At 49.1% G+C, this 25,971-nt stretch overlaps 1 protein-coding gene and 1 pseudogene across 1 annotated transcript; both read left to right on the forward strand.

The window, feature by feature from the left end:
- Positions 1-4,790: 4,790 nt before the first annotated feature.
- Positions 4,791-13,952, forward strand: LOC119308246 (IQ domain-containing protein IQM3-like). The gene is made up of 9 exons (XM_037584366.1): positions 4,791-5,099; positions 5,433-5,547; positions 5,688-5,753; positions 5,985-6,073; positions 6,221-6,308; positions 12,353-12,499; positions 12,610-12,702; positions 13,010-13,111; positions 13,207-13,952. Exons 1-9 carry the CDS (start codon positions 4,897-4,899, stop codon positions 13,744-13,746), a joined length of 1,443 nt encoding a protein of 480 aa, XP_037440263.1. The 5' UTR covers positions 4,791-4,896; the 3' UTR covers positions 13,747-13,952.
- Positions 13,953-19,194: 5,242 nt separating this feature from the next.
- Positions 19,195-19,333, forward strand: LOC119313346 (annotated as a pseudogene).
- The last annotated feature ends 6,638 nt before the right edge of the window (positions 19,334-25,971 follow it).

The following is a 25,971-nucleotide window of genomic DNA, read 5'->3' on the forward strand; positions in this document are numbered from 1 at the left end:
TCCTAGTGGATCTAGAGGGGCGCAAGGAGAACCACGTCGAGGCGTCAGATTTGCCCATCATCGTGGCCGGTGCTAGAGGCGTGCATGTTTGAAAGAGGGGAGTGGAGGAGAAGTGGCGGTGCCATGGTAGGGCTTGCGTCGACGAGTGACTGACTTAAATAGCCATGGCAAACTGACCGGCCGCTTCAGTGTCGACAACAACCAAACTAGGCTTCTCAGTCGCCGTGTTGGTGTAATTGCCGCGACAGTTAGCCATCCAGTAATCTTCGGTCTGATCAACATGAATGCTTGTAGACACCCGTCATGCCGCGTCCGCCCTGAGCAGCATGAAAGCGGGCGAAGAGTTTTGGAGCAGACGCTTCGACGAGGGTTTAAGGTGGATTCGCATTGTCGATCGTGGCAAACGTCTGAATTACCCCAAACCTTCCCTAATTTGGTTTTGGTTTGTTGGAATTTTGGACATTTGAATAAGTTTGGATGATTTTAACCACCATTGGTTGGCAAAAAATGTGCAGGCCGTTCGATCTGCATTAGAGTTGCCTTTAGTCGCCTACTAGCCCATGCGCACAAACCATGCGGCATAGCATCTATATTTGGAATTGGTAAATCGGGTCCACAAAACATCTACTGACGCGCCCGTCCATGACCAGGGGTAGCGCCGAATGGCCCCTCAAGTGTCCTACGGTACAACCACACCTATCATATCAAAATCTCAAATACACAAAAATCTATGCACGTCGCTCATACACATAAATATCACACGTAAATAACATTTGCTTGTAGTAAAAACACATATTTCAAACATTTTTTGAAGTGCAGAATTCAAACATTAGACTCATTGGTTTTCATTATGGGTCCACATATGCTCCACAAGATCGTTGAGTAGTTGTATGTCCACGTGTTGATCTCAAAGATTCGACTGCATCTCCAAAAAAATCATAATATGCTCTGCATCTTGTCCCAAGATGTGTACTTATACCCCGGGCTTCTCAAAATCATGGGTTCGAGATGCCCCTTCACCCTTGTCCCCGACATTTATTTTGTGCAAAATGACACAACATGTCATCAGCTGCCCCAAAGTCTTCGATTCCCACGTCATTGCAGCCCCACGAACAATACCCCAACGAGTTTAGAGCACTCTGAATGCCATCTCCACATCCTTCCTAATTGCTTCTTGCATTGTTATAAAGTGGCTTTGTTTGTTGCCATGGGAATCGGATATGGTCTTCACGAACGCCGCCCACTGAGGATAGGTATCATTAGCAAGGCAGTACCCCATGTTGTAGATGTGCCCGTTGACGATGTAGTTGCACAGTAGTGCTTCCCCATCACAAAGTCTCTTGAAGAACAACGATCACTGGAGCACATTGATGTCGTTGTGAGAATCAGGCATGCCAAAGAAAAGCATGTCAAATCCACAAGTCCATTGATGCCACTACTTCTAGTATGATGCTCACCTCTTTCATGTGACTTTAGTACATCCCGCACAAACCTTTGGAGGCAGTTCTTCCATTTCCAATGCATACAATCAACTGAACTGAGTGTACTAGGAACACCTCTTGCCGCTCCAATAGCCATTAATCTTTTTATATCTTGCACAATTCATTCTCTCAGATACTTCGCTCCAAACACTTTCACTGTGGCACGCACAAATCTCAAAGTGGTATCAAGGTATGTGCTCTCCCCCATCTGGACCATCTCACCAACAAGATCAACGATGGTACCTAAAGCAAGCATCATCTGTGCAGCCATGCATTTCCGCAAAGGAGGGAACGAGAGTTGTCTACAACAATCCCTCTTGAGCCTAAAGTAGGGATCATGTGCCTCCACTCCCTCCACCACGCGCAACAATAAGGGTCTGCGCCAACGGCGAACCTACATGTAAGCTTTGGGGCTAGCCGACCCCATAGCTTTTTTGGGAAAACAACCTAGAACTATTGTTCATCGTGGAGAAAAAACTCAAAAAAATTCCATTGACCCCACAAATTTTTTAGGCTGGCATTGCCACCGGTCCGCGCATACGGAAGCGTCGACGAAAAAAATGAATAAGGGTATGTGCAGTCGCGCACTAGCAACCCTATCCCGGCTCAAAACTCTCCCTTTGATCGAACCCTTGAACTTCGGAATGTGATCCCATCCGACCAACCCTCTGAATCCATCATTTTGCCTACAAAAGAATCCAAAAAAATAGATCAGACATTTTGTCGAACACATAGAGAGCAAGGTGTAATCTAAGAAGAGGCGGACGTACCGCAACGACGAGACTTCCAGGGTGGAGTTTTCTGGTGATGTTGGCAATTCTGAGGGGTCAGGACGACGTCAGGGCAGGGGCTAGGGGAGGGCCGATGCGGACGAGTGAGAAGAGAGAAGAGGAAAAGGGCTGGACCGCTAGGTCGTGGGGAGGGGTTTGATGAAAATTGTGGTAGGTCTTGTGTGTCGGATCCGACGTGGCGGACGCACCTGGTCCTATCTGGTCCTCCTCATATCCATCTCATATATTTGTTGGATATGGGGTGCTGGTTAGCCCGAACGTACATGGCCGATTTGATAAGAGTTGGGTCACGATTTTTCTGACCGGTCACCAGTCGATCGGGTCATCCGTCCTAAGATATAGAAGGCATTTAAGGAGCCCGACTATTAAATATGGGAATAATTTGTAAGCCAAACCAAACCCAGGCCAACCCATACATGTATAAGTCCAACAATCAAAACAAATCAATCCAAACCAAACAGAACTGCTGGTGTTTTCAAGCCAAACCAAACCAGTCCATTCCCTAGAATCGGTTCGAGCCCAAAGTTTGAAAATGTGGACATGTGCACATACATAGCTCTTGATGCATGCACTGAACACTCTTATCATCAATGAATGCTCAGTACGAATTGTAGAAGAATTCCATTAAGTGTTGCATGCATACAAATAAATTCAAAAGCTGCAACTCATCTATTATAAAATATCACTCATGCAAGCAAGAATAGAATGATAATTTGATGATACTTTCTATGCCATAAAAGGACATCAATGGTTCTCTGCCATAAAAGGATATCAACTATTCCAGCGTGATTCAACATTCGAAGTTGGAGAATGACCAAAAGAACACTGATTTTCATTACAAAGCAACCAAATAAGGACCAAACACTAGCTTTACATAACAAGTAAAGAGGGTAGCCTAGTTTACTCCAGGCTCCAACATCAGCTCCATTGTTAAGTTGCTCCTTTTTCTTTGACAACACAACATAGATGGACTAAGCGACTGATAGGAGCTCATATTGGATCAACATGTCCCATCAGATTACACAATACATGTACTGTAGAATACAAATTTCGGGATACAAACAGTTCAAAGTATAAGAAAGGAATGGACAAAAGGGCGGCGTCTCACTCTCACCCGCCGAGACGAGTGGGGTTCAGAGAGAGAGAGAGAGAGAGAGAGGAGAAAGAGGGTGGGATAGAAGGGTGAGGATGCACTGACCTGCCGAGCTCCAGCTAGCGGCAACGACAACAGTAACTGGCTAGCCCTAACCGTAGCGGCGAGCGGAGGCCAATCTCCAGCCAAGGAAGGGGAAGACGGCGATCCACGGGCCGGATGGTGTCAAAGGTAGGGGAGGTGGCAACCAAACTCTAGCCAAGGAAGGGGAATACATCGGTCCACCGGCTGGAGCAGGATGGTGTCAGATGAAGGGGAAGGCGGCGACCAAGCTCCAGTCAGTAGCAATGACAGCGACATCGAAAGGTCCCTAACCTTAGCAGTGGGCGGCGGCCGGCGACCGTAGAGGTGCTCCTCATCTAGGTCGTCTGCCCGTGTCGATTTGGTTTTAGGTTATGGGTTGAAATGGTCCGAGGCCATTCGTTTCCTGCCTAGACCAAACAAACTCAGTCCAACTTTTGTTTTTTGAGAAATCTCGCCGACTTTATTGATTCGAAATAATGTTCATAGATACAGGAATTGGGTCATTAGAATTACACAACCAAACACATTGTGCGACTCCTAAATTACAAGCATTTTTGAGTAGATTGTGAGCTTCAAGTCCAACAATAATTAAAGCCCATACCAAACCAAACTAGTTTAGACACTTAACCCATTTCATCTAATCCAAAAGCCGCCCAATATACATAGTTTGAGTCCACACCATTCCCAGGTTTACCGGCCCGTACTGTGACGCTGGGCCATGGCAAGGACGCAGTCATGGAGCCACCTGCCATGGGTACCACGGGGTAGTAGGTAAAGCAATAGTTTGAATTTCGACGCTCAAACAGTAATAACAATGTGAATTTCTGTCCAGGAAAGCTACCAGTACCAGCTGACAATAAATGCGTTTGGACATAGACGTACTATGTGCTGCTCTAGAATCACATACATAAACCGTGCAAGAGGTAGGTAGCAGGAGCATTTGCATCCACCGTGCACCTGAGAGGTGTATGCACAGCAATTCCGAGTCAACACATCGTATCTATGTGCCCGGTCCTGGACGAAACGCACGGGCACGGTGGACACGACCCGGGCGGTCGACACACGATCTGCGACCGCGTCCACATGCAGCCCGTCACCACCGGCAATCCACGTCACCATGGACGTTGGCATACAGGTAATCCCATGCCACGCGTACTCGGTCGGCACTGAATAACATTTCTGCGCTCTCTTTTTCTTTCTGTTGTTGCCGGGAAATCTTTCTGTACACTACACGTAGTTCCCGCCAGCATGACAGAATAGTGGTACTAACTCAATAAGCGCAAATTAAATTAAATTATTGTCCAACAATCGCTCGTGTTACACCAGGCCCAGGGCAAGCATAAATTCCGCTTAAATTCCTGCTGCTGCCTCCTCCTCCTTGGCCTTGCCCCCCTTCCTCCTCCTCGACAAGACTACAACCATTAGTCCATTACCTTGACATAGGTAGATGGAGGTGGAGACTGCGATGCCTCCTCCGGCGCCCGGGCTGGACTCTGCCGTGCGGGAGCCGAACGACACGGAGGCCTCCTCGCCGCCGCCGGCGCCTGGAGGCGGCGCGAATGGCGCGGCCACCAAGGTGCAGAAGGTCTACCGGAGCTACCGGACCAGGCGCAAGCTCGCCGACTCCGCCGTCGTCGTCGAGGAGCTCTGGTAACCAGATCCTACGCAAAAAGATAACATTACTACCGTGTTTCTTTTCCTCCATTTGGTCGTCTCATAATTTTGGCAAACAAAATCGCCCAAACCCGCCTTTCTTGGGATTCTGCGCTTATCGCTGCCCTTTCCTTTGCTTGTTGCCCTCCCGTGAGCCGGAGATTTTGGTGTCGGCAATGCCTGATTTGCTTTGTCTTGATGATATTTTTTCTTTTTGTTTTTAAAAGGAGGATAGCCTCCAGCCTTTGCATCATTGATTTGCCTTGATGGTTACGGGCGCTGTAAATCAATCTGTTTTTTTTTTATATATTTTGTTTGGATTGAATGAAGGTGGCAAGCGCTGGACTTCGCGCGCCTAAACCACAGCACCGTCTCCTTCTACGACGACCCGGAGCCGGAGACCGCCGCCTCGCGCTGGAACCGCGTCAGCCTCAATGCATCCAAGGTCTTGCCGCTTTCCCTTTCCCCCCATCAATCGCCAGCGCAAGGCAGCTCACCATGGCCTTTTCCCCACAAGAAAGTGTTTCTTTTGATTGGAATTCTCCTTGATTTGAACTCCAACTCATGTTCATGAGCATGATGCAGGTGGGTCAGGGTTTATCCAAGGATGCTAAGGCTCTTAAGCTGGCTTTCCAGCACTGGATCGAGGCTGTGAGTACAAAAATCGTACACATCAACTACTGTTTTTAATCCAATTTTAGTATTATTGCATCTGCTGCCTTTCTATGCTCCACAAATGAGTGTGAAAAGAATCAGCTTCGCAATATCAGTTGACTTGGACTTTCAGCTAGCTGTGAACATCCATGATAAAAGTTCTACAGCTTGTACTGTTGACTTGGACCTCTACTTGCAAAATTTTGAAATCCATGTGCCATCTTGTAGATTGATCCAAGACATAGGTACGGGCACAACCTGCATTTCTACTATGATGCCTGGTGCCAAACCCAGGCTGGCCAGCCCTTCTTCTACTGGTAAGAAAATGACTGCCACTGTGTATATCAAAATTTTGCTGTTCAAACGAAATGATAAAATCAATATGTAGCTGTCATTTTCCTACAAGATAAGTCTGATGGATTTTGCACGAAAATTGATAAGTCTTTTTCTTTTTGCATATTCAGGCTCGATATTGGTGAGGGAAAAGATGTAGAGCTTCCAGAATGTTCGAGGGCTCTGCTGAAAAAGCAATGCATAAGATATCTTGGTCCAGTAAGATCATTTGCATAATGGATGCTATCTTTATTTGAAACGATACCATTCTTACTGAAAATATTTCACTGAGAGCTGCATTAGAACTTCAGAGTGCTAAATAATATGTGGATCAATTGATAAAGGAGTTAAGAACAATAGCTAATACATTATTTAGTTTGTAAGTATATCTATCTAGTTAGGAAAGAGACAAGTTAAAATAGGAAGATGTTGATAGGGATTGCTGGGAATGATATTTAGTTAGGCAAGAGATATGTCATTTAGTTGGTAAGGATATCTCAGGTGTAAAGACAAAACTAAGCCAAAGAGCCTGCCTAACTTCGCCAGGGATTGGGCTGTGCCGGCATCTACATGAGGGCGAGTGCCCTCTCCTCGGTCTCTGGACTTCTGCGATCCGCTGCACTGTGCACATGACATACGTCTTAATGCTATTGTAAGAAAAAAAGGACAGCCTGGTGCATGTAGCTCCCGCTTTCAGAGGGTCCGTAGAAGGATCTTAATGCCATTGTAAATAAATAAATACTCCCTCCGCCCATAATTGTAAGGCGCGCGCACACACACACACACTTCTCAAACTTATTGGTCAATAGTATGTGGATTACGTTAATACAAAAATTGGTATCGTTGGATTCATCCTAAAAGCACTTTTCAGTTGTCATGTGGGGCACGTCCTACAGGCGTGGGCCACGCGGCCAGGAGCAGCAGCCGTCGGCCGCATCAGGCGAGGTGTAGGCTGGGCAGGAGTCCTGGTCCTGATACATTAGTTCCTAGAATAAAAGACTAGTTTGTTACGTATAGGTTTCTAGTTTGTTAGCAGCCCATGGGGCCTTTATATATCGTATAATCAGCACCCTTTGAGGGCAAGCAATAAAGTTATTATCTCCTACCTCTTCCTCTGTCTCCTATCCTCTCCTCCCGCACCATTGAGCAGCCAGGCAAAAACCCTAGCGCTCCTATCCACCGAGACTACGAACTACGTAGTCGAGGCCCCGCTGTCTTGGGCACTGAGGCCCTTGACAACTTGGTATCAGGTTCCAGACGCTCCTCGGCCTCCTCCACGCTGCACCCGCCGCCCCGCCCACCTCCATCGCCGCCATCCGCCGCCGCCTCGGTTTCTTCCGCCATGTCGGAACCCACCACCGCTGATTTGGCCAAGATGATCGAAGCCCTGACTGCAACCGTGACATCCCTGCAGTCGTCCGTGGCAGCCCTCCAGAAGGAGAAGTCGGCCTCCTCGTCAGCCGCCGATGTCAGCCACGACGGACAGCACCACAACGATCGGCCCCCGCGGTTTCAGAAGATGGACTTCCCCAAGTTCGACGGCAAGTCCGACCCGCTCGCTTTCCTCAACAGATGCGAGTCCTTCTTCCATCAACAATGGATCGCCGAGGAGGAGAAAGTCTGGATGGCGTCATACAACCTCGAGGGTTCTGCCCAGCTGTGGTACATGCAGGTCCAGCGTGACGAGGGCACTCCGCCGTGGCGCCGCTTCTCCGAGCTGCTCAACCTCCGCTTCGGGCCTCCTCTGCGCGCGAACCCGCTGGGCGAACTGATGGCGTGCAAGCGCACGACATCCGTCGTCGACTTCCAGGAGTGGTTTGAGGCGCTCCTTCCCCGGGCAGGCTCCTTGTCGGAAACGCAGAAAGTTCAGATCTTCACCGCAGGCCTCCAGCCACCCCTCAGCCTCGACGTGGAAATCCATAACCCGCAGTCCCTCGCCGTCGCCATGAGCCTCGCCCGCAAATTGGAGCTGCGCGACCAGTGCGCGCTTCCCGCCGCGCCACCGGTGCGTTTTCCGCAGAAGGGCATTCTGCCGACGCCAGGACCACGCCTCGCGCCCCCCGCACCGGCCCCACCAGCCGCACCCCAGCATGGCCACAGTCTGCCGAACGGGCGCCCAATCAAACGTCTCTCCTAGACAGAGATGGAGGAACGCCGTCGCCTGGGCCTATGCTTCAACTGTAACGAGAAGTTTGGCAGGGGCCACAACCGCGTGTGCCAGCGCATCTTTCTCCTCGACTTAGCGCCGGACGACGACGACGACGACACGGCCTCCGCTACTGATGATGCATCGCGGGCCGACCGTCAGATCTCGCTCCACGCAATCTCCGGGGTGCGCACGAGCGAAACCATGCAGATGCATATTACTCTCGGGGGTGTCTCCCTCCTCGCCCTGATCGACTCAGGCTCCACCCACAACTTCATTGCCGAGGAGGCGGCCGCTCGTGCTACGCTGCCATCCCCCACCACCGAGAAGATGCGCGTCATGGTGGCCAACGGCGAGCGCGTTCCGTGCCAGGGCGCGTACCGCGTCGTGCCCTTCCGCATCGGCCAAGAGGAGTTCTCGGAGGATTTCCTCGCCTTGCCGCTCGCGCGCTACGACATCGTCCTGGGCACGCAGTGGTTGGCGACGCTCGGACCGATCCTGTGGGATTTCCGCGCCCTCTCCATGACATTCTGGCGGAGGGGCCATCGGGTGTGCTGGCGCGGCATTGCAGGACCGGATGGGCCAGCCCTGAAATCATGCAGCGGCCGCGACTTCCTCGACGCCATCATCACCGAGTTCGACGGCATCTTCGCCGAACCCTCCAGCGTGCCACCGCCCCGCAGCCGCGACCACGGCATCACCCTGCTGCTCGGTTCCGCCCCGGTGGCCGTCCGTCCGTATCGCTACCCGGCCGCGCACAAGGACGAGCTGGAGCGTCAGTGCGCCGCCATGCTCACCCAGGGCATCATCCGAGCGAGTTGTTCCGCATTCTTGTCCCCGGTACTGCTGGTCCGCAAGGCCGACGGGTCCTGGCGCTTCTGCATCGACTATCGCGCCCTGAACGCCATTACTGTCAAGAATGCGTTTCCGATCCCGGTGGTGGACGAACTCCTCGACGAGCTCCGGCACGCTCGTTTCTTCACCAAGCTCGACTTGCGCTCCGGCTACCACCAGGTGCGGATGCGTGCGGAGGACATCCCGAAGACCGCCTTCCGTACTCATGACGGCCTCTACGAGTTCCTGGTGATGCCGTTCGGCCTCTGCAACGCGCCGGCAACGTTCCAGGCCCTCATGAACGATCTGCTGCGGCCGTACCTGCGCCGTTTTGTTCTTGTCTTCTTTGACGACATCCTCATTTTCAGCGAGACATGGGCTGACCATCTCCGACATGTGCGCACCGTCTTCACCGTCCTGCACCAGCACCGGCTCTTCGTCAAGCGATCCAAATGCGCATTTGCCGTCGAGTCGATCTCATACCTGGGTCACACCATCTCCGCTGCAGGAGTGGCCATGGATCCGGAAAAGGTGCAGGCAGTGGCCGAATGGCCGCAACCACGCTCGGCGCGCGCGGTTCGGGGGTTTCTCGGCCTTGCGGGGTACTACCGCAAGTTTGTCAAGGAGTTTGGCGTGGTTGCCGCGCCACTAACGGCCCTCCTTCGCAAGGATGGTTTCTCCTGGTCGCCGAAGGCGGCAGCAGCTTTTAACGCCCTCAAGACGACAGTCACCACGGCTCCCGTCCTCGCGTTACCGGATTTCACGCGGCCGTTCATCGTCGAGTGTGACGCCTCGACATACGGCTTCGGGGCCGTCCTTCTTCAGGACCAACACCCGGTGGCTTTCTTTAGCCGGCCAGCCGCGCCACGTCACCGTTCCCTGGCAGCATATGAACGGGAACTCATCGGCCTGGTGCTCGCGATTCGTCACTGGAGACCGTACCTCTGGGGGCGCCAATTTGTGGTAAAAACGGATCACTACAGTCTCAAATTTCTACTTGACCAGCGGTTGGCAACCATCCCGCAGCATCATTGGGTCGGCAAACTACTGGGCTTCGACTTTACCGTGGAGTACAAGGCCGGTAGTACAAACACGGTGGCGGATGCCCTTTCCCGCCGCGACACGGAGGAGACGTCGATCATGGCGATCTCGGGTCCTCGCTTTGACTTCATCGATCGCCTCCGGCAAGCGACGTCCACAGATCCGGCGCTCGTCATGCTGCGTGAGGATATCACGGCGGGTACGCGGCAGCAGCCGTGGGCTCTCTCCGACGGCCTTGTCACTTTCAACGGCCGCCTCTACATTCCGCCGTCGTCCCCGCTACTCCAGGAGATTCTCAGTGCCGTGCATGATGATGGGCATGAAGGCGTCCTGCGCACCTTGCATCGTCTCCGCCGCGACTTCCACGCACCTAACCTTCGCAAGACGGTGCAAGAGTACATCCGCACTTGCAGTACTTGCCAGAGGTACAAGTCCGAGCACTTGCACCCCACTGGGCTGCTGCTGCCGCTGCCGGTGCCCACGGGCGTGTGGACTGACGTCGGCATCGACTTCGTGGAAGCGTTCCCTCGCGTGGGCGGGAAGTCTGTCATCCTCACCGTGGTGGATCGCTTCAGCAAGTATTGCCACTTTGTGGCGCTGGCCCACCCGTACACGGCAGAATCAGTGGCGCAGGTGTTCTTCGCTGAGATTGTTCGTCTCCATGGCGTGCCGCAGTCCATGGTCTCTGACCGCGACCCCGTCTTCACCTCGGCTTTTTGGTGGGAGCTCATGCGCCTCACCGGGACAAAGCTGCACATGACGTCAGCGTTTCATCCACAGTCGGATGGCCAAACGGAGGCTGCTAACAAGATCATTGTGATGTACCTACGTTGTCTCACCGGGGATCGTCCCAGGCAGTGGCTCCGGTGGCTTCCCTGGGCCGAGTACATCTACAACACCGCCTACCAGACAGCGACCCAAGAAACTCCGTTCAAGCTTGTGTATGGCCGTGACCCTCCCACTATTCCTTCTTACGAGCCGGGCGACACGAGGGTAGCCGCAGTGGCCAGGAGCATGGCGGAGCGCGACGAGCTTCTCGAGGACGTCCGCTATCGTCTACAACAGGCACAAGCGGTCTACAAGTCCTACTACGACAGACTCCATCGGGACATTCGGCATGACGTGGGCGATTGGGTCTGGCTTCGCCTTCGCCAGCGCGCCGCGTCTTCTCTCAACTTGCCAACCAGGGGCAAGCTCAAGCCACGCTTCTATGGGCCGTACCGCATTTCAGAGGTCGTCAACGACGTGGCTTACCGCCTTGAGCTTCCGGCACGCTCGCGCCTCCATGACGTGTTCCACGTGGGCCTCCTCAAGAAGTTCTTCGGCACGCCTCCAACTGCACCGCCGGGTTTGCCTCCGATCCACAACGGGGCGGCTGTTCCAGAACCGGAGCACGTGACTCGTGCGCGCCTAGCACGCGGCGTTCGCCAGCTACTCGTCCACTGGAAGGGTGAAGCAGCATCATCAGCTACATGGGAGGATCTTGACAGTTTCGTCGAGCGCTACCCCGCTTTTCAGCTCGAGGACGAGCTGCTCGTCGAGGGGGGGAGAGATGTCATGTGGGGCACGTCCTACAGGCGTGGGCCACGCGGCCAGGAGCAGCAGCCGTCGGCCGCATCAGGCGAGGCGTAGGCTGGGCAGGAGTCCTGGTCCTGATACATTAGTTCCTAGAATAAAAGACTAGTTTGTTACGTATAGGTTTCTAGTTTGTTAGCAGCCCATGGGGCCTTTATATATCGTATAATCAGCACCCTTTGAGGGCAAGCAATAAAGTTATTATCTCCTACCTCTTCCTCTGTCTCCTATCCTCTCCTCCCGCACCATTGAGCAGCCAGGCAAAAACCCTAGCGCTCCTATCCACCGAGACTACGAACTACGTAGTCGAGGCCCCGCTATCTTGGGCACTGAGGCCCTTGACATCAGTGGCATCAATTTGTACGAGACAATCCACATAGTTGGTCAAAGTTACATCTTGGAAAGGTGCATGCCTTATATTTCTGGACAGAGTTATCGAAGATAAATTTTACTGCAAAAGTACCAGTAGTCTTGACTTATTTTTAATACTTTATACGTATGAGGTCATAGAACTCCCTGGCCTGTGCCATTTATACTTCTCTTCGATTGTTCATCTTAACCACAGCACACCCAACATGTTCATATTAGTCATAACAAATTGCCACATTAAAGTTTGGAAGAAGATTGTTGAGCATGAACTCTGTAACAGTTGTCTAATGTTTTGCAGCAAGAGCGTGAGTACTATGAATACATCATTGAAGACGGAAAAATTATCAACAAGATATCTGGAGAATCACTTGATACAAGCCAGGGCCCTAAAGGGACGAAATGGATTTTTGTTATGAGCACAGCAAAGAAACTTTATGCTGGGCAGGTAGTTTGATAACTCACAGAATTTTATAGCTGCTGAGCACCGTTATATAATCCTTTTGGAAGATTAGCTTCACTAAACGTTTCAACTTGTATGCTTATTTCTGTATCCAGAAAGAGAGAGGTGTATTCCAGCACTCCAGCTTTTTAGCAGGGGGTGCGACCATAGCTGCTGGAAGGTTTACTGCAGAAAATGGAGTTATCAAGGTATTGTCGAGAACCACCATCCTCTTTCAGTGCTACTCCCTCCGTCCGAAAAAGCTTGTCCCTCAAATTGATGTATCTAGCATCAAGTTAGTGCTAGATTCATCTATTTGATGGACAAGCTTGGGACAAGTTTTTCCGGACGGAGGGAGTACTATTTACACATAGATTTTACACTTGGTGAATTGCTACTTAAATATTGTATCTGTATCCCAAAAGATATAATAGCGTACTCACAATTTTGTTCTTGTGCTTTCTCATTGGATGCATTGTGCTAATATGATGCTTTGGTGATCTCTTTTCATTTCAGTCCATCTGGGCCTATAGTGGACATTACAAACCGAGTGCGGAGAACCTTAGCAACTTCATGAGCTTTCTAGAAGAAAATGGAGTTGATCTGAAAGAAGTTGAGGTATACTATCTTTGGTCCAGCTAAATCTAATCACACTCCTATGTGTTACCAAATGTAAGATGATTCACTTAATCAACTTATTTTGGCATATTCAGGTGCGCTCATCCACCAAGGAAGACTACTATGAAGATCCAGTGCCTAATATCAAAGAGAACCCTGCTGCTGCTGCTATGATGTCATCCAATACTCCACAATTGATTCTGCCTTCCAATATGGTAGACGAGGACAAGGCATCTGGGCCATCTTCACAGACTGAAGCTGACGAGGACGATAATGTCCGTGTGGAGCAAGCAAGGCCAACCTACCAAAGAACCTTATCAGGTGGCCTGCAAAGCCCTAGAGATGCCGTCGTCTCGCAGGATGCAATTTTTGAGAGGGTGAATTCCAAGAGCAAGTCAAAATCCTATCAGCTCGGTCACAGGCTATCCCTGAAATGGAGCACTGGAAATGGTCCAAGAATTGGGTGTGTGAAGGATTATCCGATAGAGCTCAGAATGCAAGCGCTGGAGATGGTACAACTCTCGCCGAGGGCATCGACTCCTCCGGCCTCGTGGAGGGTGCCATCATGCCTCTCCCCCACCTTGCCAATGCCGCCGCTTGTGCCATTGCAGGCCTCCCTGCCCCAGCCAAGTTAGGCAATAGCTGTGTAGCTCTGCTGCTTCATATTAGCTGTGGGTGCTGCGAAGGTCAGAAGTTTGTGCTTGCTGTTTTACCTATCTTCCGTGAACCCGTTTGTAGCTCAGAAGGATCTGGTGAGAATTGTATGCGCTCCAATTTGGTTGAATTGATCTAACAATGTTCCACTGCGCCTTTTTCCCGCCAAATGTCACTGTTGCAGAAATAGCTTCAGCAGAGTTTTCTGTTTCATATGTCATAATACGATAGTATGCTTGCTTACGGCAATCAGAAAACATTCAGGGTCAAAGCCTGCAAACCATGATCAAATTCAAGGAGAATCTTCGACCGAAAAGAGGTGCATTAGAAATGTCTCAGTATCCTCACTGACATTTACAAACTGTACATCAGAATTGCAGAAGGCAGTATCAGCGATGAGGATGAACAAGTCAAAATCGGCGATATCACCGATTCAACACAACTTTTTAAATTCATCCACCTTCAGTTCACCTGGTATTATGTGTGAATATACTGTCATCAGTACTACTTAGTCACCACTGGCGCAGCCAGGCATCCACAGTGAGCACACTCTATGACCTGTTCTTCCCTCAGATGCTTAGGACTGCAGACACATGTGGTTGCAAAGTTGTGATGTCGTGTCTCGATGCAGTGCACGCAGCAGAGACGTTCCAATGAAAATTCAACATCACTTGGCAGTGCAAGTTGACTCGACGGATGTGAAGGGTAAAAAAGCTAGCCGAGTCTAGGGGGATTCGCTTAGGTAGCTGGAACGTAGGGTCCCTGACAAGGAAGCTTTGGGAGCTAGTTGATGCAGCGGTGAGGAGAGGTGTTGATATCCTTTGCGTCCAAGAAACCAAATGGAGGGGACATAAGGCGAAGGAGGTGGAGGATACCAGCTTCAAGTTGTGGTACACGGGGACGGCTGCAAATAGAAATGGTGTAGGCATCTTGATCAACAAGAGCCTCAAGTATGGGGTGGTAGACGTCAAGAGACGCGGTGACCGGATTATCCTGGTCAAGCTGGTAGTTGGAGACTTAGTTCTCAATGTTATCAGCGCTTATGCCCCGCAAGTAGGACACAATGAGAACACCAAGAGGGAGTTCTCGGAAGGCCTAGAAGACATGGTTAGAAGTGTACCGATTGACGAGAAGCTCTTCATAGAAGGAGACCTCAATGGCCACATGGGCAATCTAATACAGGTTTTGAAGGGGCGCATTGGGGGCTTTGGCTATGGCATCAGGAATCAAGAAGGAGAATATGTCTTAAGCTTTTCTCTAGCCGACGACATGATTGTAGCTAACACCCTCTTTAGAAAGAGAGACTCACATCTAGTGACTTTTAGTAGTGGCCAACACTCTAGCAAGATTGATTTGATCCTCTCGAGAAGAGAAGATACACGTGCATGCCTAGACTGTAAGGTGATACATGAAGAGAGTGTTGTACCTCAGCATAAGCTGGTTGTTGTTGACTTCCGCTTTCGGATTTGTGTCTAGCGGGATAAGCGTGCCAAAGTCGCTAGAACGAAGTGGTGGAAGCTCAAGGGAGAGGTAGCTCAGGCATTAAGAAGAGGGTCATTAAGGAGGGCCCTTGGGAGGAAGGAGGGGATGCGGACAATGTGTGGATGAAGATGGCGACTTGCATTCGAAAGGTAGCCTCGGAGGAGTTTGGAGTGTCCAGGGGAAGGAGAAACGGAGATAAGGATATCTGGTGGTGGAATGATGATGTCCAAAAGGCGATGAAAGAGAAGAAAGATTGTTTCAGACGCCTATACCTGGATAGGAGTGTAGACAACATAGAGAAGTACAAGATGGTGAAGAAGGCCGCAAAACGAGCTGTCAGTGAAGCAAAGGGCGGGCCTATGAGGACCTCTACCAACGGTTAGGCACGAAGGAAGGCGAAAGGGACATCTATAAGATGGCCAAGATCCGAGAGAGGAATATTGGCCAAGTCAAATGCATCAAGGACGGAACAAACCAACTCTTAGTGAAGGACGAAGAGAGTAAGCATAGATGGCAGGAGTACTTCGACAAGCTGTTCAATGGGGAGGATGAGAGTTCTACCATTGAACTAGATGACTCCTTTGATGAGACCATCATGCGTTTTGTGCGGCGAATCCAGGAGTGGAGGTCAATGAGGCTTTAAAAAGGATAAAAGGAGGCAAGGCGATGGGCCCTGATTGTATCCCCATTGAGGTGTGGAAAGGCCTCGTGGACATAGCGATAGTATGGCTAACCAAGCTTTTCAACCTCATTTTTCGGGCAAACAAGATGCTAGAAGAATGGAGACGGAGTATATTAGTACCAATCTCCAAGAATAAGGGGATGTTCAAAGTTGTACTAATTACCGTAGAATTAAGCTGAATATTACCGCACAATAAAGCTATGGGAGAGAGTCATTGAACACTGCTTAAGAAGAATGACAAGGGTGACCAACAAATCAGTTTGGTTATGCCTGGGAGGTCGACCATGGAAGCCATTTTCTTGGTACGACAACTTATGGAGAGATACAGGGAGCAAAAGAAGGACTTGCATATGGTGTTCATTGACTTGGAGAAGGCCTATGATAAAATACCGCGGATGTCATGTGGTGGGCCTTAGAGAAACACAAAGTCCCAGCAAAGTACATTATCCTCATCAAGGACATGTACGATAATGTTGTGAGAAGTGTTCGAACAAGTGATGTCGCCACTGATGCTTACCGATTAAGATATAACTGCACCAATTGAAGAGAAGCTTGTCCAACATCGTCTGAGATGGTTTGGGCATATTCAGCGCAAGCCTACAGAAGCCCCAGTGCATAGCGGACGGCTAAAGCGTGCGAAGAATGTTAAGAGAGGTCGGGGTAGACCGAATTTGATATGGGAGGAGTCCGTTAAGAGAGACCTGAAGAACTGGAGTATCACCAAAGAACTAGCTACGAACAGGGGTGCGTGGAAGCTTGCTATCCATGTACCAGAGCCATGAGTTGATCGCGAGATCTTATAAGTTTCACCTTTAGCCTACCCAACGTGTTTGGGACTAAAGGCTTTGTCGTCGTTATTGTTGTAGTTGGTAGTGCATGTTAATAATAATCTAAGAACAGGCAAGACGGTGACGCTTTAATTATATACCAGAAAAGAGGAATGACAAGTACAGTGATGAAGGATAATGACAGCTGATTTGCTTCTACAACAAATCAACGATCATAGACTTGGACTAAGTCGGACTGTAACTTACAGCAACACAATGAGCAAATTCTCCCACTTTACAATGGATGTTCAGAGAGAGATAATCCACCATTTCTTCTTCTTCTTTTTGCCTTTCACGCATTTGTACTAGAAAAACCCTAGAAGTTAACATAGGAGACATGGGTTATCTCAAGACAAAATTACGAACTAAGTGAAAAATAAATACCTTCTTCCACTCGGCAAGAGGTTAGGGCCAGCATGACCTGGATCAAGGCAGAACTCGTACAACGCCCGAGAGACCTTCCTGTTGTAGTAGAGGTCATACGATACAAGTATCTGCTCCTCTGTTGATTGATCTTGAAGATAGGCCACAACGCCTCATAGTTCCTCTTCCCATCGTGCGGATCATTCTTAGCTGCACCGCGACACATCCATGACAACCCCATTATTTACCATTGACATCTCAACAGTACATAGACTCCAATGAGACTCCTGACGACCAATGAAACTGGCCTCCCCATCCAGATACTACAACACCGCTCGTCTTTAACTTGGGCATGATGCTTCTTCTTCTGTAGTATTGAGACAAGAAAACTACACATCTTCAGAGCTGTAGTGTAGGCAGGAGTTTGGAGGAGTGTGCTATTTAGAATGAACAACAGAATGCAGAATATTTTGTAGATAGTTCATCCTTCAGCACATCAAAATCACTTCGGATACAGTGTTTACCACAATAAAGGTTTGCAGAGTTTGGAGGAGTATGCTACATTTTAGAATCAATGCAAAATATATTTTGTAGATAATTCATCTTTCAGCACATTGTTGTACTCCGTATACAGTGTTTACCAGCTAATCATGTGGGCAACTCAAGGCAACTGAGTCGTCAACCGTCACATATATCTACAGCTACCAAATAAAGATTCCACTGCTAAATCCTCCAGCTCAATAGTACTAGAAGTTACAACTGGGGCAATAACACTGCATTTAAAAGGCCGCTGCAGGAAGCCTGATCTTCCTCTGTCGGCAAGAATAGGTCTTTGGGGGTGTTTGGTTCAGAAGTCCCAGGACTTTTTCTAGTCCCAGGGACTAATCAAAAAAGACTCTCTAGTAGAGTCTTTTTCTAGTCCCTGTAGAAAAAGCCCCCCGTTTGGTTCCTAGGAACTTTTTAGGCACTTTTTCTAGTCTATGGGACTAAAAAGTCCCTGAACCAAACACCCCCTTTGTTATCCCAAGCGAAACTCACAAGTATATTTATTTAGTTGTTCCTCTCGCAATCAAATGTTCAACGAAGAACCCTAGGTTGTCTGCACAAATACTAACCTATAGTAAGGAGGACGACTTAAAAACACCTATGGCACGGAGAAGAAACCAGTAGCGTTACTCATTAATTCTTGCTGTGTAGCGGAAACAGATTAAGGCTTAGCGCTGCCCGCCGGTTCTCGTGAGAAAGGAATATGAGATGGTCGATGAAATCTCTGTTAGAAATATTGTAACAGAATAGTAGATAGAGATAGTCTTGTATCGCAAGTCATGTAACTCTTATGTTTATCTTTCTATCTCTATCCCTCTCGTTGTAATACGGTTGGAGATTATTCTCATCAACTGAACCATGTACATGACCGCGAGATCCTTCTCGCTCAAGCAATTAAATAACGCGGGCTCCCATGTATGGGAGTTTGAGACGCTTCATAATTCTTTCATGGTATCAGAGCCTTCTTCTTCCTCTACATCTAGCTCTCTATCAGATTAATCCTAGCCGCCACCACACAAATCCCTTCAGATCAAAACCAAGCCGCAACCATGTCCTCCTCCAGCTCGAGTTCCTTCTCTGGCCTAAACAACAACACCGCCGAACCCTTGAGCTGCACCAACTACATCCTATGGCGTGCCTAGGCTCGCTCTCAGATCATGGGGGCTGGCCTGTATGGGTACCTAGATGAAACAAACCCCGAGCCCTCCAAAACAATTACAGCAAAAAACTCTGAAGGTAAGGAACAGCTTGTTCCGAATCCTGCCTACACCCCTTGGTTAATCCAAGACCAGCAGATTGTAGCCTATCTGCTGAGAAACCTCTCCAAAGAAATCCTTGTGCAAGTCGCCTCGATGGATACATCTCGTGCGATCTGGACAACACTCTCCACCATGTTTGCCTCCCAATCCAAATCCCGTGCAAACAATCTCAGAATCTCCCTAACCAATGCCCACAAAGGCTCCCAATCTGCCGCTGATTACTTTGGCTATATGAGATCGCTTTCAGATGAACTTGCAGCTGCAGGGAGGGGCATCGGAGAAGAAGAGCTGCTCTCCTTCATCATTGCAGGGCTGGATATGGACTATCAGCCCATCATATCTGCCCTCGACGTCCGCACCGACCCTGTCTCCGTCGACGAGCTGTTTGCCATGGTGGCGAACTTCGACCAGCGTGTCGAGCTCTTCCACGGCTCTGGAGCAGGAGGCTTCAAATCCTCAGCCAACATGGTTGCAAGAAATCACGGCGGCGGCGGCAAGGGCAACAACCGTGGCTCGCCCAAACCCACCAATGGTGGTGGTGGCGGGTATCACGGTGGTGGCAGCAACAACAATGGCGGCGGCGGCAACGCCAACAACAACTACAACCATGGTGGCGGCGGTCCCTTCTACAACAACATCAACAACCATGGACGTCCCTTCTACAACAACAATCAGGGGCGTCAGCGTGGGTACAATGGTGGCTACGGTGGCAACTATGGCGGCGGCAACAATTTTCAAGGGTGTGATGAGTATGAGGGAAAATGTCAAATCTGTAAAAAAACTAACCACATAGCAAAAGATTGTCGCTGGCGCTATGAAGAAAAGAAGAAGAAAGTTGCAGCAGCCGCAAACACGTCCTATGGAGTGGACACAAATTGGTATGCAGATACGGGTGCCACCGAGCATATCACCCCGGACATGGAAAGGATGACCATGCAAGAGAAGTATCATGGCCATGATCAAATCAACACCGCAGCAAATGGTCCAGGTATGATGATAAGTCACATTGGTCAATCTATTATTAAAACCCCTCATCGTGATATTCGTCTCAATGATGTTCTACTTGTTCCTCATGCATCAAAACATCTTGCCTCAGTCCATAGAATTACTCTTGACAATGGTGTCTTCATTGAGTTTCATCCGTTTTTCTTTTTGATAAAGGATCAAGCCACGAGGAGGGTTCTCTATCGCGGTAGATGCGTGGACGGTCTCTATCCATTAGTTCCTACACTTTGCAAGTTCAATAAAAGAGCCTTCGGAGCCATTAGAGTCTCTTCAGAAAGGTGGCATAATCGCCTAGGTCACCCTTCATTTTCTATTTTTTCTCAAATTCTTAGTAAGAATAATCTCCCGTTTGTTGGTGAGCATAATTGTGAAACTATTTGTGACTCTTGTCAAAGAGCAAAAAGTCATCAGTTGCCATATCCTGTTTCAACAAGTGTGTCTGTTAAACCATTGCAATTAATCTTTTCTGATGTATGGGGGCCAGCTCCTTCCTCTGTTGGTAGACACACTTACTATGTGAGCTTCATCGATGACTACAGTAAATATACTTGGGTCTATCTCCTTAAAAAGCGATCTGATGTGTTCCAAGTTTTTCTTAATTTTCAAGCTCTTGTTGAAAGAAAATTTGACTGCAAAATCATAGCCATGCAATCAGACTGGGGGGGGGGGGTGAGTATGAGAAACTCAACTCTTTCTTTCAAAAGATAGGAATTTCCCACCATGTCTCATGCCCTCACGCACACCAACAAAACGGGTCCGCTGAACGCAAGCATCGCCACATCGTTGATGGTGGTCTCTCGCTTCTTGCCGCTGCATCTATGCCACTAAAATTCTGGGATGAAGCCTTCCTAACCGCAGTTCATCTCATCAATATCTTACCAAGTCGTGTCATCAACAATGAAACCCCTACAGAACGTCTTCTTCATGCCAAACCAGACTATGCTCCTCTTCGTGTTTTTGGTTGCATGTGTTGGCCAAACCTACGACCTTACAATAACCGCAAGCTAATGTTTCGCTCCAAGAAATGCGTTTTTATTGGCTACAGCGCCCAACACAAAGGAGTGAAGTGCCTTGATGTTACTACTGGCCGTGTCTATATCTCAAGAGATGTTGTCTTTGATGAGACCAAATTTCCATTCGAAAGTCTTCATCCCAATGCCGGTGCTCTCCTTTGTCAAGAGATACTTCTCTTACCTCCATCCCTTACTGGTATTGATCACGAGGGTACAAATAATAGTTCTGACTCTTTTGTGACTAATCATCATATTATGCCAAAGTCTATTGCTGCAGGAACAATTAATGATGATCAAAACAAAGTGCAAAACACTACAACGACGGGTCATTTTATGTGTTCCCCTCCAGGAAACCATGCGCCACGAGGTGGATCTTTCTCGGGATCTGTTCCGCTGCAGATGGAAGCTCAATCCACCTCGGGATCGGCTCCTGGCGTGCGCCTGGCCGGTGAAAGCGACCGGGCAGTCGCGCCGCACCAATCCCCTGGGCGGGTGCGTGCACCTGTCCCACCCGGCCCCGCGCCTGCCTCCCCAGGGCCCGCCACATCGCCTGTGCCGGGGCCCGCCACGTCGTCTGGGCCCACCGCATCGCCTGCGCCCGACACTGCCTCGCCTGTACCCGACACTGCCTCGCCTGCACGTGTCTCGGGATCGGGTGCTGCCTCGCCTGTGCGGTTCCTGACCACCTCGGGATCGGGCGTGGAATCTCCTGGCGCGGATGCTGTGGGGGAAACGGCGGCTGACTCCTCCACGCCAGGATCTTCTACAATGGATCAGCCTGCAGCATCTCCTGTGGGACCCCGCACACGTCTACAAAAGGGAGTTTCTACACGAGTTAATTATAAAAATTTCTCCAAGTATGGATTATCCTGTATGACAGGAGAACCTAAAACTCTAATGGATGCCCTTGGTGATGATAGTTGGAAGGTGGCTATGAATGATGAATTTATGGCTTTGCAGAACAACAAGACGTGGCACTTGGTTCCACCACAACAAGGCAGAAACTTAATTGATTGCAAGTGGGTGTATCGGATTAAAAGGAAGTCTGATGGCACTATAGATCGCTACAAGGCCAGACTTGTTGCAAAAGGGTTCAAGCAAAGGTATGGGTTAGATTATGAGGACACGTTTAGTCCTGTTGTTAAAGCTGCAACCATTCGCCTTGTGTTGTCAATTGCTGTCTCTAGGGGATGGAGCCTTAGATAGTTAGATGTTCAGAACGTGTTCCTCCATGGTGTTCTGGAAGAAGAGGTATACATGAAACAACCTCCTGGTTTTGAAGACAAAAATAAACCCTTTCACATATGCAAGCTGGATAAAGCATTATATGGTCTGAAGCAAGCTCCCAGAGCATGGTACTTCAGGCTCAGCATGAAACTTCAAGCACTTGGGTTTGTTCCATCAAAATCTGACACCTCACTGTTTATCTTTACCAAGTCACAAATATCTGTGTTTGCTCTTATATATGTGGATGATATCATTGTCACTAGCTCATTTGATAGTGCAATAACCAAATTGCTAAAGAATTTGAGTTCTGAGTTTGCTCTCAAGGATTTGGGAGACTTGCATTTCTTTTTGGGCATTGAAGTAAAGAAAAACAGTGATGGTCTTCATCTATCTCAAGCTAAGTATGCAACTGAGTTGTTGAATAGAATTGGCATGCAAAACTGTAAACCCTCACCAACACCACTCTCTAGTTCGGAGTGCTTGTCTTTGACAGATGGAGAACCTCTGCATCATGAGGATATCACCAGTTATAGGAGTTTAGTTGGTGGTATTCAGTACTTGACTCTTACTCGACCTGACATCTCCTTTGCAGTTAACAAAATTTGTCAATTTCTTCATGCACCTACTACCACTCATTGGACAGCAGCTAAGAGAATCTTGAGATATATCAAGAATACATTGACTGTTGGGCTCACATTCATAAAGTCGTCATCTACCCTTATAAGTGCATTTTCTGATGCTGATTGGGCTGTCTGTCTAGATGATAGAAGGTCGACTGGTGGGTTTGCTATATTCTATGGTCCAAATTTAATATCATGGTGTGCAAAGAAACAGGCAACAGTCTCTAGGTCAAGTACAGAGGCAGAATATAAAGCTTTGGCAAATGCAACGGCTGAAGTTATTTGGATTCAGTCCATGTTGAAAGAACTCAACATCCCAGAAGTGCATCCTCCTTGTTTGTGGTGTGACAATCTTGGAGCAACTTATCTTACTGCTAATCCAGTTTTTCATGCCAGGACCAAGCATATCGAGATAGATTTTCACTTTGTCAGAGAACGAGTTGCAAACAAACAATTAGATGTCCGGTTCATTCCTTCAAAGGATCATCTTGCGGATGGGTTTACAAAGGCCTTACCCACAAAAGGTTTTGAAGAGTTTCGACGTAATCTCAACTTGGTGCAGTTGTGATTAAGGGGGAGTGTTAGAAATATTGTAATAGAATAGTAGATAGAGATAGTCTTGTATCGCAAGTCATGTAACTCTTATGTTTATCTTTCTATCTCTATCCCTCTCGTTGTAATACGGTTGGAGATTATTCTCATCAACCGAACCATGTACATGACCACGAGATCCTTCTCGCTCAATCAATATAAATAACGCGGGCTCCCATGTATGGGAGTTTGAGATGCTTCATAATTCTTTCAATCTCTACTGCTAATCTCTTCTCACGTAAGATCAACTCTACCAGATCCATTTTAATCCCGTCCCACAAAATTGCTTTAAGGGCCGTCGGCAAAATTATTTGTGGTACCATGAGGGCTCCAGCGCGAAACAAATCATGTAAACTTATTTACAGGATATTGACATGAACTTGAGTTCATATAGATGCACGAAATTCATATAAAATAGACATTGCCGTAATAATTCACATCCAAAATCATGCGCAATATAAAGAGATAACAAGTCGGCATATGATTTATGGACGTTGTAGTTACAAAATCCGACGACTGAAACACTAAGGAACCAATGCAAAGGTGAAACAAAGTTGACCAGAGCAAAGGGATTTTTTTACCTCTAGCATTTGATCGACCACGTTGTGGGTGCCGGTGGAGTCGACGGGATCGCGGGGTACATGGTCCGTTGGAGGGGGTGGAGGAGGCGCCCGCCCTCGGGCCGCAGCCACCTTCTTCCTCGGGCCCTTCGCTTGCGACTTCGACCGACCAACGTAGGGGGTGGAGGAGGCGCTCGTCCTCGCGCCGCGGGCACCTTCTTCCTCGGGCCCTTTGCTTGCAACTTCGACCGACCACGAGAGGGGGTGGAGGAGGCGGCCGTCCTCGAGCCGGCGACCGCGACGAGAGGGAGCATGGCCGTGATGGAAGAAGATTGCGTGGTGAGGTTCCATGGATGACATGGTTCCCTTGTTGCTTCCGCTTCACGTCGGCGACATAAGGAGTTGGTGCATCGGCCGCCAGAGGCACGGGAGGACGAGGCATCGCCCATGGGGCCGGGGGCGCATGAAATGCACCAATCGATGGCCGCAGGAGGCCCATGCAGGCGTTTGAAGGAGTGGTGAGGCGAGACGGTGCGGGGTCGGGCAAATCGGCCGCACTGGCGGCTTGGAAGGGGAGCAAGTTTTCCTCCCTCCAAATCGCGTGTGGGATAGAGGGAGCTCCAGATTTTTTTGATAAAAAGACTCTAAGGTAGGCCCCTACAGCATAATTGGAGCAAAAATCCCAATTGTTAGTACCATGCCTTGAACCTGGGTAGGTGGGAAGACATCAACTCATTTCCACCACTAGACTATGACTTAGTTTGCCGGGCGGGGGGCTCTAGATTTGCCGGGTGTGGGCCGAAATATGCAGGTCCACGCAAAAAAAAATTATGGGACGAGCCGTTTTACTGGACCTGGTCGGGATGATTATTTGACCCCGGTTCCGTAAAATGACAGATATGCTAGAGTTGCTCAAAGAACAACTTTGGTAATGAAGAGGAAAACACAATAGCCGCCTCCGTTTTACTAGACCTGGTCGGGATGATTATTTGACCGTGATTTCTCTGCCTACTGCCGCCACCGGTCCTCCTCATCTCCGGTGGGAGGCATGGTGCACCCTGGGACTTGCCGACGGAAAGAATTTTGCTTTGTTTTTATGTGTTTTGTGAGTTTGTTTAAAGTTTGCGTGCTACTCAAAAAGATGAGGCGGTGACGACTCCGTGAAGATGGAATAAGGTTCATCCCGATAGCCTCCATTCCGGTGATGCGTCTAGTGTCATTGGAGGGCATGTGGAAGTTTTTCTCCGGCGGATCTCACAGGATTCGATCGATGATGGTATTCGGTGGATCTGCTTGAATCCAGTATTTGCTCGTTTCCGTTTGTGTGTCTATAGGTTAGATCCTTTTGGTCTATAATTCTCTTCGTTGGCGGCGGTTGTTGTTCTGGTGCGCTGGTCCTATAGTAGCACGACGACTTCCCAACAGTCTACTACAATAAGTTTGACCCGACCTTGTCGAGGGAGGGACGACGATGGTGGCACGCCTGTCCACGAGGCCCACACCCTGTCCACGAGGAGGCCCACACCCTGTCCACGAGGGTGTGGGCGCTCCCCCTGCCTCGTGGCCCCCCGGACCTCCACCGACCTCAACTCCAACTCCATATATTCACGTTCAGGGAGAAAAAATCAGAGTGAAGGATACATCACGTTTTACGATAAAGAGTCGCCGCCGAGCCCTGTTCTTCCTCGGGAGGGCTGATCTGGAGTCCGCTTGGGGCTCCGGAGAGGGGAATCCATCGCCATCGTCATCATCAACTATCCTCCATCACCAATTTCATGATGCTCACCGCCGTGCGTGTGTAATCCCATCGTAGGCTTGCTGGATGGTGATGGGTTGGATGAGATTTACCATGTAATCGAGTTAGTTTTTTTAGGGTTTGATCCCTAGTATCCATTATGTTCTAAGATTGATGTTGCTATGACTTTGCAATGCTTAATGCTTGTCACTAGGGCCTAGTGCTATGATTTCAGATCCGAACCTATTATATTTTCATGAATATATGAGTGTTCTTGATCCCATCTTGCAAGTTAT

Source organism: Triticum dicoccoides, chromosome 5B (genome assembly GCF_002162155.2).
Source record: "Triticum dicoccoides isolate Atlit2015 ecotype Zavitan chromosome 5B, WEW_v2.0, whole genome shotgun sequence".
In the NCBI taxonomy this organism is placed as follows: domain Eukaryota; kingdom Viridiplantae; phylum Streptophyta; class Magnoliopsida; order Poales; family Poaceae; genus Triticum; species Triticum dicoccoides.

Coding starts and splice junctions, on each gene's coding strand:
- LOC119308246 (XM_037584366.1), top strand. CDS start 4,897: ATGGAGGTGGAGACTGCGATGCCTCCTCCGGCGCCCGGGCTGGACTCT. Junction 5,754..5,984: donor TCCAGCACTGGATCGAGGCT/GTGAGTACAAAA, acceptor GCCATCTTGTAG/ATTGATCCAAGACATAGGTA. Junction 6,074..6,220: donor GGCCAGCCCTTCTTCTACTG/GTAAGAAAATGA, acceptor TTGCATATTCAG/GCTCGATATTGGTGAGGGAA.